The sequence below is a fragment of the Girardinichthys multiradiatus genome, chromosome 1 (assembly GCF_021462225.1).
Source record: "Girardinichthys multiradiatus isolate DD_20200921_A chromosome 1, DD_fGirMul_XY1, whole genome shotgun sequence".
Taxonomy (NCBI): Eukaryota; Metazoa; Chordata; class Actinopteri; order Cyprinodontiformes; family Goodeidae; genus Girardinichthys; species Girardinichthys multiradiatus.
The window spans coordinates 47,546,221-47,561,137 of record NC_061794.1 but is presented as its reverse complement, the minus strand read 5'-3'; the positions used below and the strand labels follow the sequence as shown (position 1 = coordinate 47,561,137).

Below are 14,917 nucleotides of genomic sequence, written 5' to 3'. Positions count from 1 at the left end.
CCGGTGTCCTGCATGTTTTAGATGTTAACCTGCTTCAGCACACCTAATTTCCATCTATGGCTGATTGGCAGGCTTTTGCTAACCTGCAATCATCTGAATCAGGTGTGTTAAAGCTGGGAAACATCTAAAACATGCAGGACACCGGCCCTCGAAGACTGGTTTTGAACACTCCTGCTTTAGGAGGAAATTAAGCTCCATTTAACTGATCCTGACATGAAAGGAATCATGAGTTGTTGGACTTCCTCATTTCCATCACAGATGGCAGGGAATATCTCAGCTTTAATGAGGAGCTCACCTGCTTTCAAACTGATTCAGTATCAGAAATATTTCCAGAAGAATGCAGACAGACAGTTTTGGATTCTTAAAAGACAAGATGTTGCAGTCGGGCCCCATTCACACAAATACTTTTTATGAGACCGCTCTACGACATGTTCTGGAAACACAGACTCCCCCTTTATGATTTCCCAGTGTTACACCTCAACCCCACCAAATGTGGAAAATCTATTTGCAGTGTGAAGACAATCTCCTGTTCTAGCCGATCCAATGCACTGCTGCTTTTCTGGAGATCCAGTCACAATGCCAACAGCACAGGTTTGTAATGGATTTCTCCAAAAGATCTATGGAATGTCCCTATGATTACAAGTTTCTGCACCCCACCAATAGTTTCAGACTTGCTGTGGAGGAGGAGTAATCTTCATCAGGACTTTCATGCATAAACAAAGAATGCTACCAGGAAAGTCCTGAGCCTCATCATCGTGTCACTCTGCTAACAGTTACTGCTAAGCTAGTTCTTCAGAATGCTTTGTTATACCAGCAGTTTCAAATTGATAAAATAAGTCACTTTTAAACATGTCAAACCGTGGTGGTAAAGAAGAGGTTAAAATCTGGGCTGTACCTAAATGCTGTGGTCAAACTGAAAATGCAGGTGCACCAGTGAAACCAGTGCGAAACGTTAGCCTGGAGCACTGGGCAGAGATCTGACAGCAGCAACTTCAGCTCCTTAGCCCAACTCAGACCTTACACCAGTCACACCAAGACGAAAAGGCATCTCAGCTTCTGCTTGAAGGTGTTTCTTCATCTCCTGTTCAGCTCTACAAGTCCTTCTCAAAATATTAGCATATTGTGATAAAGTTCATTATTTTCCATAATGTCATGATGAAAATTTAACATTCATATATTTTAGATTCATTGCACACTAACTGAAATATTTCAGGTCTTTTATTGTCTTAATATGGATGATTTTGGCATACAGCTCATGAAAACCCAAAATTCCTATCTCACAAAATTAGCATATCATTAAAAGGGTCTCTAAACGAGCTATGAACCTAATCATCTGAATCAACGAGTTAACTCTAAACACCTGCAAAAGATTCCTGAGGCCTTTAAAACTCCCAGCCTGGTTCATCACTCAAAACCCCAATCATGGGTAAGACTGTCAACCTGACTGCTGTCCAGAAGGCCACTATTGACACCCTCAAGCAAGAGGATAAGACACAGAAAGACATTTCAGAACAAATAGGCTGTTCCCAGAGTGCTGTATCAAGGCACCTCAGTGGGAAGTCTGTGGGAAGGAAAAAGTGTGGCAGAAAACGCTGCACAACGAGAAGAGGTGACCGGACCCTGAGGAAGATTGTGGAGAAGGGCCGATTCCAGACCTTGGGGGACCTGCGGAAGCAGTGGACTGAGTCTGGAGTAGAAACATCCAGAGCCACCGTGCACAGGCGTGTGCAGGAAATGGGCTACAGGTGCCGCATTCCCCAGGTCAAGCCACTTTTGAACCAGAAACAGCGGCAGAAGCGCCTGACCTGGGCTACAGAGAAGCAGCACTGGACTGTTGCTCAGTGGTCCAAAGTACTTTTTTCCGATGAAAGCAAATTCTGCATGTCATTCAGAAATCAAGGTGCCAGAGTCTGGAGGAAGACTGGGGAGAAGGAAATGCCAAAATGCCAGAAGTCCAGTGTCAAGTACCCACAGTCAGTGATGGTCTGGGGTGCCGTGTCAGCTGCTGGTGTTGGTCCACTGTGTTTTATCAAGGGCAGGGTCAATGCAGCTAGCTATCAGAAGATTTTGGAGCACTTCATGCTTCATGCTTTCTGCTGAAAAGCTTTATGGAGATGAAGATTTCATTTTTCAGCATTACCTGGCACCTGCTCACAGTGCCAAAACCACTGGTAAATGGTTTACTGACCATGGTATCACTGTGCTCAATTGGCCTGCCAACTCTCCTGACCTGAACCCCATAGAGAATCTGGGATATTGTGAAGAGAACGTTGAGAGACTCAAGACCCAACACTCTGGATGAGCTAAAGGCCGCTATCGAAGCATCCTGGGCCTCCATAAGACCTCAGCAGTGCCACAGGCTGATTGCCTCCATGCCACGCCGCATTGAAGCAGTCATTTCTGCAAAAGGATTCCCGACCAAGTATTGAGTGCATAACTGTACATGATTATTTGAAGGTTGACGTTTTTTGTATTAAAAACACTTTTCTTTTATTGGTCGGATGAAATATGCTAATTTTGTGAAATAGGAATTTTGGGTTTTCATGAGCTGTATGCCAAAATCATCCGTATTAAGACAATAAAAGACCTGAAATATTTCAGTTAGTGTGCAATGAATCTAAAATAGATGAATGTTAAATTTTCATCATTACATTATGAAAAATAATTAACTTTATCACAATATGCTAATATTTTGAGAAGGACCTGTATGTATCGAATGGAGACCTTGTTACCAACAAATCAAGGGGACTGTTTGGAAAGAACTTGTTCTAGAAAAATTGCCATACATCAAGAAGAATGTGCATGGTTCTGACAGCAGGCGGAGCAGCTTTTAATGTAATCAGCTGATCTACAGATTGTTACTGAATTCCAGAAGAAAAGCTGCAGCCAGACTTTTTATCAGTCAGAAACGTACGTGTAACTTGAGCTATTCTAATTGGATGGATCTGTTTCCCCAGGCAGTATTACCAGTTTCAGAGACTTGGAGTGAAGAAATCAGCTTGTAGTTAATGAATCATGTTCAGCCTCTGCTTTAAAACCCATATGATGAATCCTTAACTGTTCAGATCTGCTGGTCATACAGGAGAGAACCAACCTTCTTGGCTGTGAAGAGAGATGGTAAATTTTCTCTGCTTCCTGGCAGCACAGGACTGCAGGGCTTGAGCAGATGCAGCAGAATTTGACTATATGAAAATGAGCTGGTTCATCTTTCCCTCAACCAGCAAGTCGTCCCATTTCAAGTGTCTCACTCTAAAAACAAAGTGTCAGCAAACAGCACCAGATCATTGGAAGTCACGGGCAGTTTGTCCCATTAAAAACAAAAGAAGAATCAACTGAGTGCTGATTTCTACACTTCTGGAGACACTGAGATGGGGCCTGTGATAAAACCTTTAAACTCAAAGTTTCAATTTCAGAACCGGATTCTTAGACGTTTATCTGTGTTTAACTTAAAGGGTGGAGGACGAGTAAGAATATTTACATTTCTGTGGTTGGCTGAACATGTCGACATGGGTGAATAAAGCAGAACAACCGACACCAGTAAGGAAGCCATTTTACTAAAAAATAATCAAGTGTTTACATTTCAAACAGGATTCAACAGAGGTTCTGTTTTTAATTTCCTGAATTGAAGATAAAGGTGTTTATTGTTAACTATAATAATCAGGAATCAACAGGTCCTCTGGTTTCTGAAACGACAGGAACTGATGACGCTCTGGCCACAGCTCCGAGAAGAAGCATCTGAAGGGACAACCTGAACATGGTCCATTTGGATTCTATGTCCCCAACCTCCCAAAGAACATGAGACAAATTCTCCATGAGGTGTGATCACCTGAACAGGTTCCTCTGCCAAACATTCCCAGCTCATTTGGGCCTGGTACTGGATCCAACTCACCACCAGGTAGTGATCAGTTGACAGCTGAGCCCCTCTCTTCACCAAAGGCCTAAATTACATGAAGGCGATTATCGACCAAGTTGTCCTGGCAACAGGCACACTTATAAATCACCAGACCAAGCCTAGCACAGAAGACCAATAACATAACACAAATTAGATTCCTCCCAGTCCCATTCCTCCAGGTATTGTTGTTGCCAAGTGGGCATTGAAGAACCTCATGAAGACCACAAAAGATGGTCAGGGAACCTGAACAGCTGTTTGGAGCATAAGCACAGACAACAGTCAGAACCTTCTCTTCTACACGCCTGAGGCTGCAAAGAGCCGAGCCTCTTGCTCACAGAGGAGAACTTCAACAATGAGGAGCTCCAATGAGGTTTATGGGTCTCTCTCTCTGGACGACCGCAGAGTAAGAGAGAATTCAGCTCCTTTCCAAGACTGGTGTTCCAAAGTCTAAGCTGTGCAATCCCACAATATCAAGCTGATATGGCTCAACTTCACACAGCAGCGAGGTGATGATCCATGCCCCCAAAGCCAGATGATACTGCTGGGAATCAGAACACCAAAGTCGCCATGTTACCTACCACCCAGCATGCATAGGACCTGATCCCGACGTTTCTCCGTGGCCCACATTGACGAGGCTTTGAGTTGCTTCTTCAGGATATGACTACAGCAGTAAAACACCTCCAACCAGTGTGCAGCGCACAAATGATTGTTGTGGGAGTCGCTCTAACAAAGACATTTCTATCACTTCATTTACATCACAGGCATCAAACTCCCATCCTCAGTGGACAAAAACCATAGATGTTGAATTTCAATTCAATTCCGTTTATTTATATAGCGCCAATTCACAACACATGTCGTCTCAAGGCACTTCACAAAAGTCAGGTTCATACATTCCAAGTTGACAGAAACATAGATATGAATACATGGATAAATTAATGAGGAATACATTATTATTAGTAGCAATAGTAATAATAAGCTGTTTATGGTAATATTCTGTCTAATATGTTGAAATAGAGCAAAGCAACTGTTATATTTCTGCTTTCAAGAAACACAGAAATCATGTTTTCTGGTTAGAGCGTGGATAAATCCCTCCACTCCCATTTCTGGACAATCCTACCTGGCTGATTTTATTCCAGGTCTGTAAATTTATAAGTTCAGAACCTCCTGAGCTCAGAAAAGCTTTCAGTTTTGTCTGCAACTGATGTTCCAGATGCTTCTTCACTCAGGCAGAGATACGGACTTTGATTCTGCTGTTTTCTTCCTTCACAATTCCAGCCTTCATTTTCCAGATAACATTTCACAAAGAACAATCTGGATGGATGAAGAACGTTGCTGCTTCATTTATCGCTAAGTATTACACTAGCATAAAAATATGCATGTTCATAAGGCTTGGAATGTGTTTGCCAACAGTTATTAACCCAACAGGCCATTGCCATATGAGTATTTCACTCACTGATAATGCGATGATGATATATTTGTGATTAAATCATCTTTATTGGTCATTGCACATGTACATTACAACGAAATTTGTCCTCTGCATTTAACCCATCCCTTAAAGGGAGCAGCGGGCTGCCAATGTGCGGCGCCCGGGGAGCATTGTGGGTTAGGGTGAGGGTTAAGGGTCTTGCTCAAGGACCCCTCCAGAACGCAAACCTCCCGTTCTAACCACTAGGCCACCACTCCCACTCCCCATTGTACAGATGATATATTATGCAGTCATGGACCAAACTTTGGGTTATTGGTCAGTTTCTTCTTCTGTTCTTAAATAAGTCCAAATATACACTTTACACTGATAAAGACAGATATTATATTTATTACAATATTTTGGATCGTTTGGGACTTAAAAGTGATTTTCTGCAGGTTGCATAGAGTATAGATTTGAACTCTGAGGACCTCACAGATGTGGGCACATTCGGTCAAATAAGTGTGTCATACAGCTGAAATAATCGTGGACCTGCAGGAAAAGGTTTCATCTATGTTGAAGTAAATTCTGGAGTTGCACTGATCTTTTGTTGGACCTCAAACTAAAATGTTCAGCATCATTTTTAATTTAAAGACCTGACTTTCATTGGATGTTCCTTTTCCATCCAACCCACTTGGTATATAACTGACATGGAGGCTGCAGGAGCATCTGACAGGCAATCAAATATTAGAGTTCTGCAGAGGCAGCCGTCGGTGAGCTCTGCAATAATTGTTGGACAATACAGCAACTTTCATTGGTGTCTTCAGACAAAAATCACAAGGTGTGGGTCCTCATGTTCCCACTGAATCAAATATGCTCGATGCTCGTCGTCTTCCGCTTATCCGGGACCGGGTCGCGGGGGCAGCAGACTCATCAGAGACGCCCAGACGTCCCTCTCCCCAGACACCTCCTCCAGCTCCTCCAGGGGGAAGCCCAAGACGTTCCCGGGCCAGCCGAGAGACATAGTCCCTCCAGCGTGTCCTCCTCCTGGTGGGACGTGCCTGGAACACCTCTCGAGGAAGGCGTCCAGGAGGCATCAGGTATAGATGCCCGAGCCACCTCAACTGGCTCCTCTCGATGTGAAGGAGCAGCGGCTCTACTCCGAGCTCCTCCCGGATGGCTGAGCTCCTCACCCTATCTCTAAGGGAGAGCTCGGCCACCCTACGGAGGAAGCTCATTTCAGCCGCTTGTATCCGGGATCTCGTTCTTTCGGTCATGACCCAAAGTTCATGGCCATAGGTGAGGGTAGGAACGTAGACCGACCAGTAAATCGAGAGCTTCGCTTTTCGGCTCAGCTCTCTCTTCACCACCACGGACCGGCACAGTGCCCCCATTACTGTGGCAGCCGCACCGATCGGTCTGTCGATCTCCCGCTCCATTTTTCCCTCACTCGTGAACAAGACCCCGAGATACTTAAACTCCTCCAGTTGAGGCAGGAACTCCCCTCCAACTTGAAGAGGACAAGCCACCCTTTTCTGGTCGAGTACCATGGCCTCTGACTTGGAGGAGCTGATCTTCATTCCAGCCGCTTCACATTCGGCTGCGAACCGCCCCAGCGCATGCTGTAGGTCTTAGCTAGAGGGGGCCAGCAGGACCACATCATCTGCAAAAAGTAGAGACGAAATCCACTGGTCCCCAAACCAGACCCCCTCCGGCCCTTGGCTGCGCCTAGAAATCCTGTCCATAAAAGTTATGAACAGGACCGGTGACAAAGGGCAGTTCTGCCGGAGTCCAACATGCACCGGGAACAGGTCCGACTTAGTGCCGGCAATGCGGACTAAACTCCTGCTCCGCTCGTACAGGGACCGGATGGCCCCTAGTAAAGGGCCCCCGATTCCATACTCCTGGAGCACCCCCCCACAGGGCACCACGTGGGACACAGTCGAATGCTTTCTCCAGGTCCACAAAATACATGTGGACCGGTTGAGAAAACTCCCATGAACCTTCAAGTTCCCTGTAGAGGGTATAGAGCTGGAATCTCTGAATCCAATATGAGGTCACAATAACATCTGATCTATACAACCCCCTGGTCGGTTGTTTTCTGATGAGACCTCTGGTCTGCTGACCTTCACTCACTCTTCTGAAAACGTTCAGATGCTTTGGTAATTCTCTGATACCACAGTGCTTCGCAGAAGTAAGAACCCCCCTAAAGAAATCCTCCCTAATGTGAAGCACGGAGGTGGTAGCATCATGATATGGGGATGCTTTTCTCCAAAAGAGACAGGGAAGCTGGTCAGAGTTTATGGGAAGATGGGTGGGAGTTTATGGGAAGATGGGTGGAGCTAAATCCAGGACAATCCTTGAAGACAACCTGTTAGAGGCTGCAGAAGACCTGAGACTAGGTGGAGGTTCACCTTCCAGCAGGACAACTACCCTAAACATACAGCCAGAGATATAATGGGATGGTTTAGTAGAGTAGCCTAGTCAAAGTCAGACCTAAATCCAACTAAGTATCTGTGGAACCACTTTAACAATGATGTTTACAGACTGGCTTACACAAAGGAAAAGGCAACAACTTGAACCTGTAGATGTTCAAAGCTGGTAGAGACCCCAACACCAAAGGTGGTTTTAAAATGTAAATGTAGATTTTCTTTTCACTTCAAAACCATGCATTACTTTGTGTTTCTCTGTCACATAAAATCCCTCCTGATGCATTTTAACACCTCTTCTAAAAGTTTCAGCTCCTTGCAGTTTCGATACTTTACAGCCGTCACTGGATTCATTTGGACCAAACTGACTCAGTTTATTTCATTTTAAGATATTAAATAGAGCAGAATTAGTATTTAAATTCTCTTATTTTAACTTTCAATGTAAATGATTTTATTACACGTTTACTAAATTATAATGCCTGACTTGTTTACTGCATCTAAAATGATTATTTTATTTAATTGACTTTGTGTTTCTGTAAAGCTGAAGATATGCTCAGTCTGTCAGTGTGATGGATTCATTTAGCTTTCATCATTATCATTATTATAATAATAATAAATGCTAAATAAAAATCTTTAAGCTGAGATATCTGAGTGTGTCGCTGTTAAAGCTGCTGGTCTGCAGATATAAGGAGGATATTATCTGAGTTTATCCATCAGGTGTACTGGGGTTGTGACCCACTGACAGGGAACTCACCCCAGCGTGCTGATGAAGCCGTTCACGGATCCCTCCGCATACAGAGACACGATATCTCCAATGTGCAGGAAACTGGAGGCAGAGTCGGACATCCTGCAGCTGCTTTAGACTCCTCCAGCAGCGGGGAAGATCCTGCAGTTGAGGCCGGAGAAAGGGCTCCTTGCGCCGGCCGGCCTGCCCCTGCCGATCCGCTTTCAGTGGACCAGGGTTCACCTGAGATCAGAGGTTCTAAGCTCAGCAGCTGGAGAGCAGGAACCAAATATCTTCACACTGAAGCTGCTTCAGCCCTGCTCCTTCTCGGACCCACTGCCGGGTTCTGCATGAAAACAAAGTGCAAACAGCTCCACAGAAGTTCCCAGAAACTTTAACAAGACGAGTCTCTATTGGAGTGAAGGTCACAAGTCCTCCGTGTGCTCTGCAGGTTGAGTGTTTCCACGGAGGTGGGGACGGATACGCAGCAGGGCAGCTCGTCCCTCCCTCGGTGTGTAAAGGCCAAGACTCTGGCAACAACAACCAGGAAGTGAGCCGTGGCGGTGATAAGGGTGCCAGGCGGCTTCAAGACAGATCAAACCGCTGCAGGGCAAACCGTGAGCTCTGAGTCCTGCTTCTACATGCATGTGTGCACATATCCATGCGCGCGCACACGCATGGATATGTGCACACTCTGACACATGCATGCGCGCGCACAAGCACGGACACGTGCACAGACTGACACACACTCGGCGACATGCACGCAAAGAAACAGGCCGCCTTCAAAACCAAAACAAGGTCAGCCCCACTTACAAACTACACTGTTGGTTCAGTTTGTTCATGTGAGAATGTTGATGACAGACTAATGACATCTAAATCCTTCAGGTTCACCAGAAACCATCAAGGCTTTGGAACTTTAGGAAGCTTAGTGAGGTCACAAAAACTGGACGTTTCTCCAAATGGATGAAGAGACAGAAAAGCATACCCACAGTGAAACATGGTGGTGGCAGCACCATGATCTGTGGTTAATTTTCTACAGATGGAACTGAGTTTTTTTGTGGAGGAGGATGACATTTTTTCATCTCAAAATATAAGTCAGTTTTAACCCAAAACCTTCAGATTTCTGCTAGAAAGCTGAAAATTAAGAGAGATTTTCATTTTTCATCACTTAGAGCAAAGTGTATCTGAGGCATACTCCTTGCTGGTGTCCACAAACTTGGCAATAAAGCTGATTCTGATTCAGAATCACACTGATTTCAAGCATTCATTCAAATCACTCCACTGGGAGGAGAACCTGGAGAAGGAGACTCTGGAGAAGGCCCAGAACTTAAAAAAGGAACTGTTTTCCTTCTGGTTCAGGAAGGCCTTGGGATCCCAGGGAGCAGACTGAGAGTGTTGTTGGAGAAGGGATCTCTGAGTTTCCTCATGGACCTGTTACCTCTAATCCGATCTTGGGAGGACGACAGTATGGATGTCTTCTTAAAGCATCTAAAATAATAGAAATATATAAAATAATCAAATTTTAACAGACATAAACACATTCATTTAAAAGGGAGTTTAAGCATTAGGATAGCAAAGTGAGTCAGGATCACCTTAGACTATGGTCCAGACCTGAAAAACAAGGTACAGATGTTGGATGGGTGCAAAAACTTGTTATCACTCATGTAAAAACCTTGGGTTGCAAGGCACCTGCACTATGCCTTCCTCCCTGTGTGTGTGAGATCATTGTTATCTCTGTGTGAACCAGCCTCCTTTCCGTCTCACACACACACACCCTGTCTGAACTGTCTGTTGAACTGTGCATATAAATAAAGAGATAGGGTGTCAAAACTTTGTAGTTTCACTGCAAAGTGGGCTACCCTTGTCACAAGTAACTATGACTGTATCGTTCTTACCTCTGAGTTGACTAAATAATACCTAACATTTATTGGTCCTTCGAAGCCGGATTAATTCAATAACCTTATTTCTCTTTGCTTTAACAGTGACTCTGGGATCCGTGGGGGAAGCCTGACGTCGAGCGAAGCACCGCTGCACAGCCTCCATTAGCCGGAGTGGCTGAAAGTCCCGGTGTGTGTGAATTCACACCTGGCCAGTGGGTTGTTGCCTTCCTCTGCGCGGGGTGACTCTCACAGGGTCCAAAGAGTCACCAAGAAGTCAACTCCGAGGTGAGACAGTTTTAAAATACAGTTCATAGGAAAAGTACTTAACAGTCGTTGGTAGTGCGTCGCCGGTAAGGACGCTGCATTCGGATGGTTTTATTCCACCGTGAAAGGGATAGTGACAAATTTGGTACAATCCCGCCGTGAAGGGGATTAAAGAAAACGACTGAGGATTATTCCCCTGTGAGGGAATAGAGTAAGCGCTATATAAATAAAAGAAGAAAAGTACTTAAAAGTCGTTGGTAGTGCGTCGCCGGTAAGGACGCTGCATTGGGATGGTTTTATTCCACCGTGAAAGGAATAGTGACAAATTAAGGTAGGGCCCCGCCAAGAAGGGGGCCAAATAAAACGACTAAGGGTTATTCCCCTGCGAGGGAATAGAATAAGCGCTATAAAAGTAAAAAGAACGGAGTAAATTGAGCTCATAAAATAACACCAAGTTAACTTAGAAAAATTACAAGGTACCTGAAACTAACTGTGTGACTGTGTTGTGTGTGTTTGGAGGACTAAGCATTTTAATAGAATCATAGCAGGATTCTGCTAGTCCTGTGTTTTCTTTTGCCCAGATTAAAACTACGTACTGGTGACTTTGGAGATTCAGGTCGGATTTCATTCCAGAAAATTAACACCGCTGCAAATTAGTCGCAGTAGAAGGGCGTGTTAATGTCCTCTCCTTAAAGTCTCATGCCAGTGACCTTTTATCTGGGACATTTATACTATAATTAAACTAACATAAAACATAATGGGGAAGAAACAAAGTAAACTAATTGACTTAGAAGGGGAGGTAAAGTTTATGGAGAACTATGTAAAAGGAGCAGGTATGATCTGTCATAGATGGAATAAAAAATAAAAAACATGGGTTTTTGGGCAAATTAGATACAAAGGATGTCTTAAAATTACAAGGGGATCTAAAATTAGAAATAATGAAAACTAAAAAGAGAAAAATAACAAAGAACAATGGGGGAAGAACAGAGAAAAAGCTCTGATTTAACAGAAATATGTGCACGATGGCATAAAAATACGGATTTTCAGGTAACTTAATTATCACTGAAATCCTAAAACTACACGGGGATCTTAAACTGGAGATTATGCATTCAAAAGATTCAAGAGACAATAAAAAACCTTGCCAGATTATAATTTCAAAGGGGACTTTTCAGTCCCTGAGTGCTCACAGTTGATAAACAGATTAAAACAAAAAGATGAATTAAAAAAACAACAATAAGAGCAGCTTTTAACTGACATAGCCATAATACTGAGGCCTTAAGAAAAGCACAGGAAAAAACTTTCAGCTTAACTGAAAACAAATAAAGGGGGGGGGCGGACCGCCACCCATCCCAGGTTAGAATACCAAGGTAGCCCCAAATTATAAAGACTAAGAGATGGTTTTAGAGGACGTGGTAAAAGAAGTTAAAAGAGGAGGTGACAATGTGGACAACATGGAAACTGTCCAACTGGACAACCCAGTGAACAATGACTAGAGTTGTTAAAGAAGTAATCTGAGAGTAAAAGATTTTGTAGGCAAGCATTAGTGAGAAACAGGTGCTTTAAAAATCATTCTATGGTGTTATACTACCAACAATATCATGATAAAATGCAAAAGATTCATTTTACAGGGAAATAATTCCATATTTGGCTCAGATTGTGTGCATTCTTGATTTTTCCTCTTTGAGAGAAGTTAAATTTCAGCTCTGTGAAACGACCTTGACAAAGAGATGCAGCTGCCTGAAAACAAAGATAAAACTAAGCCTGTCTCTGCTGAAAGGTCTGAAAAAAAAAAAAAATTGTAACTCTACCCTGCATGTGTCAAACTCAAGGTCCGCGGGCCAAAACCGGACCCCAGAAGTTTAGTGATTCTCTAGAAGTAGAGCCTTTTAATATGGTGATTGTGTGCTTGAATGTTATTTTGTCAATCAATAAGCAGTTTTGTCTACATTCTGCCACAATCTGCCTTTTGAAAATGTTTTGAATCTTGCTCTTTATGTATAAAAAAAAAAAAAGAAAGAAAAGAAAAATTGGCTAAAGTCTGCAGACACAAAATGAACCTGGATTGAAGCTCTAACTAAGTTTATTTAATCTGAGATCCTCTCCAAATGCAACAGTATATGTCAGTCTACATGAGATACTAACAACTTCACCTACTGATATAATATAAAGATCTGAGTGAATATGTGAAACAAACAATGATGAAAGTTTTTCAACAGGTGATGCTCATCCAGGAGGAAGACAGTGTTCCTAGGAAATGCAGCTCATTCATTAACAATCAATTTTTCTCCTATAGGTGGAAGTTTTGCTGACTAATCATAGGCTGGATCTATGAAACATTATGTGCACAGAACAAATGACCAAGGTTCAGACTGACTTATGAACCTCACTGACCTGACAATGATAACATGACACCCAACAGATAACACCTTTAAGGTGGACCCACTAAGACCACCTTATTGATTCTTGGTGAATAAAAAAAAAAAGAATTGAAGCGTTCAAAACAGACCTTGTGGAAACAAAAGGGGTTATGAGGAAACAATGTGCATTTTAAGAATAATAGAAGTCAAATTATGTTCAAATCTTTGCAAATAAAAATGACTCTGACAGAGAAATAAGTAAGTAGTGTGTGAATGTGTGTGAATGGGAATGACTGATTTCATTGTAATGCATCTTTGAGGGACTTTAAAATCGCTAATAAAGGTCTGATGTTCTGATGATCTTTGCCAAATTTATATCTTAATAAGGTTTCCAGAATCTTTTTCAAAAAATCATATAAAGATGGCAAAGGTTCTACCTCTACTGAAAATACTGATAACCATAAGAAAGTTCATAGATCTGTCTTCAATGTTTCATAATTCTTTTACAAACAAGTTATTTAAACTTTCATGTGGCCAAATGTCTGTGTTTGACTTTCTGTTTTTGTGAAATAAATGTCTGTTTCATGTTATGTAAAAATTAGAGTCCTCAACATTACCATAATAATATTAGGTCAGTTCTCTATAGTAAAACAAAAAGATTTTAACAGACGTTTAGACTTTTTCCAGTCAGGTTCAAAATGATTGAATTAGACTCAAACTTAACATAAGATTAAATTAACCTTAACAGAATTACTGGACTGGACTGAAATAGAGAAAACTTTAGTTAATTGAAACAAACTTGAGTTACTTGAACTAAATACAAAGCTGACTGAAACTGGATGTTGTATCTATAAAACTGGGTAAGATAAACTAAGATTATAAGATATAATATGCCCTTCATTTTTTGTGTTCATCAGTGAGTGAGTTTTTATTTTTTATTTTTAATAAGAACTAAACCAAGCATTATTTATAATAATAGCAACTACCAAAAATAGTGATCTCATTTTTAAATGTAATAAGGACTTACTTTATAAAATATGATAAAAAAGAATAATAAGAATTTGGAAAAACAGAGGCTTTAAACCTCTGCAGGAACAGCACTGACACCGTCAAAAGTGGATCCTAATACAGGAATCTGGAAGCTCATTCTGGCGTGGATAGTCAAAGTCCATCCAAGGATACATTTAGATGAGGCAGAGGGACAAATACAGGGCTTAGCTGAGAGCAAAGAGAGCAACATGCATCCTGCCCTATCTGCTGTCCCACCTGAACTGTGGTCCCAATCATCAACTGATGTAGGGCTTATAAAGGGGTTCCCACCATACAAGGTTAAACTAATATCTGAAAAAAGGCCATTAGTCCGTCAATACCCCTTAAAGCCAGAAGCTGAAGAAGGTACTAAGCCAGTAATACAAGATATGTTGAAGTCAGGAATATTAAGAGAAGCACCTGACGCTACATGCAAGACATATCACACTGACATCACTATTATTATCACAGCCAAACATAACTCTAAAAAGATGTGCCCTTTAAATCCAAGTACTCTAATACCTACTGCAGAAGATGGAAAACCACATTCTTATAAAGCAAAAGTTGAAGAAGACACCAAACCCAGACAAGACATTTCTCAAACCCTTATACCAGATTCATGTGTTGTGTTTGTAGATGGCTCAGCATCTAAAGATGAATATGGAAAGAATAGAGTTGGTTATGCAGTAACAACCATCGACAGAATAATATAAGCTAAATCTCTACCCAATACATGCTCAGCCCAAACAGCAGAATTATATGCTGTAGTAAGAGCATGTGAATTACATGAGGGACAAATACTTACTATATACACAGACAGCCAATACGTTTTCGGATCAGTACATCACCATGCTAAGATTTGGCAAAATAGAGGTTTTAAAACATCATCAGGGACAGAACTAACTCATTTCAACCTATTAAAGAGAAAATATCAGATCTG

The 14,917-nt window shown here is 42.2% G+C and overlaps 1 protein-coding gene across 1 annotated transcript in view; it reads right to left on the bottom strand.

Moving 5' to 3' along the window:
* itpr3 (inositol 1,4,5-trisphosphate receptor, type 3) overlaps positions 1–8,766 on the bottom strand; it is a 123,890-nt gene extending 115,124 nt beyond the window's left edge. The window contains exon 1 of the mRNA XM_047371806.1: positions 8,478–8,766. Coding sequence (XP_047227762.1) covers positions 8,478–8,569 — 92 coding nt within the window. The 5' untranslated portion in view covers positions 8,570–8,766. The remainder of the gene's footprint in view (positions 1–8,477) is intronic.
* Between the last annotated feature and the right edge of the window lie 6,151 nt (positions 8,767–14,917).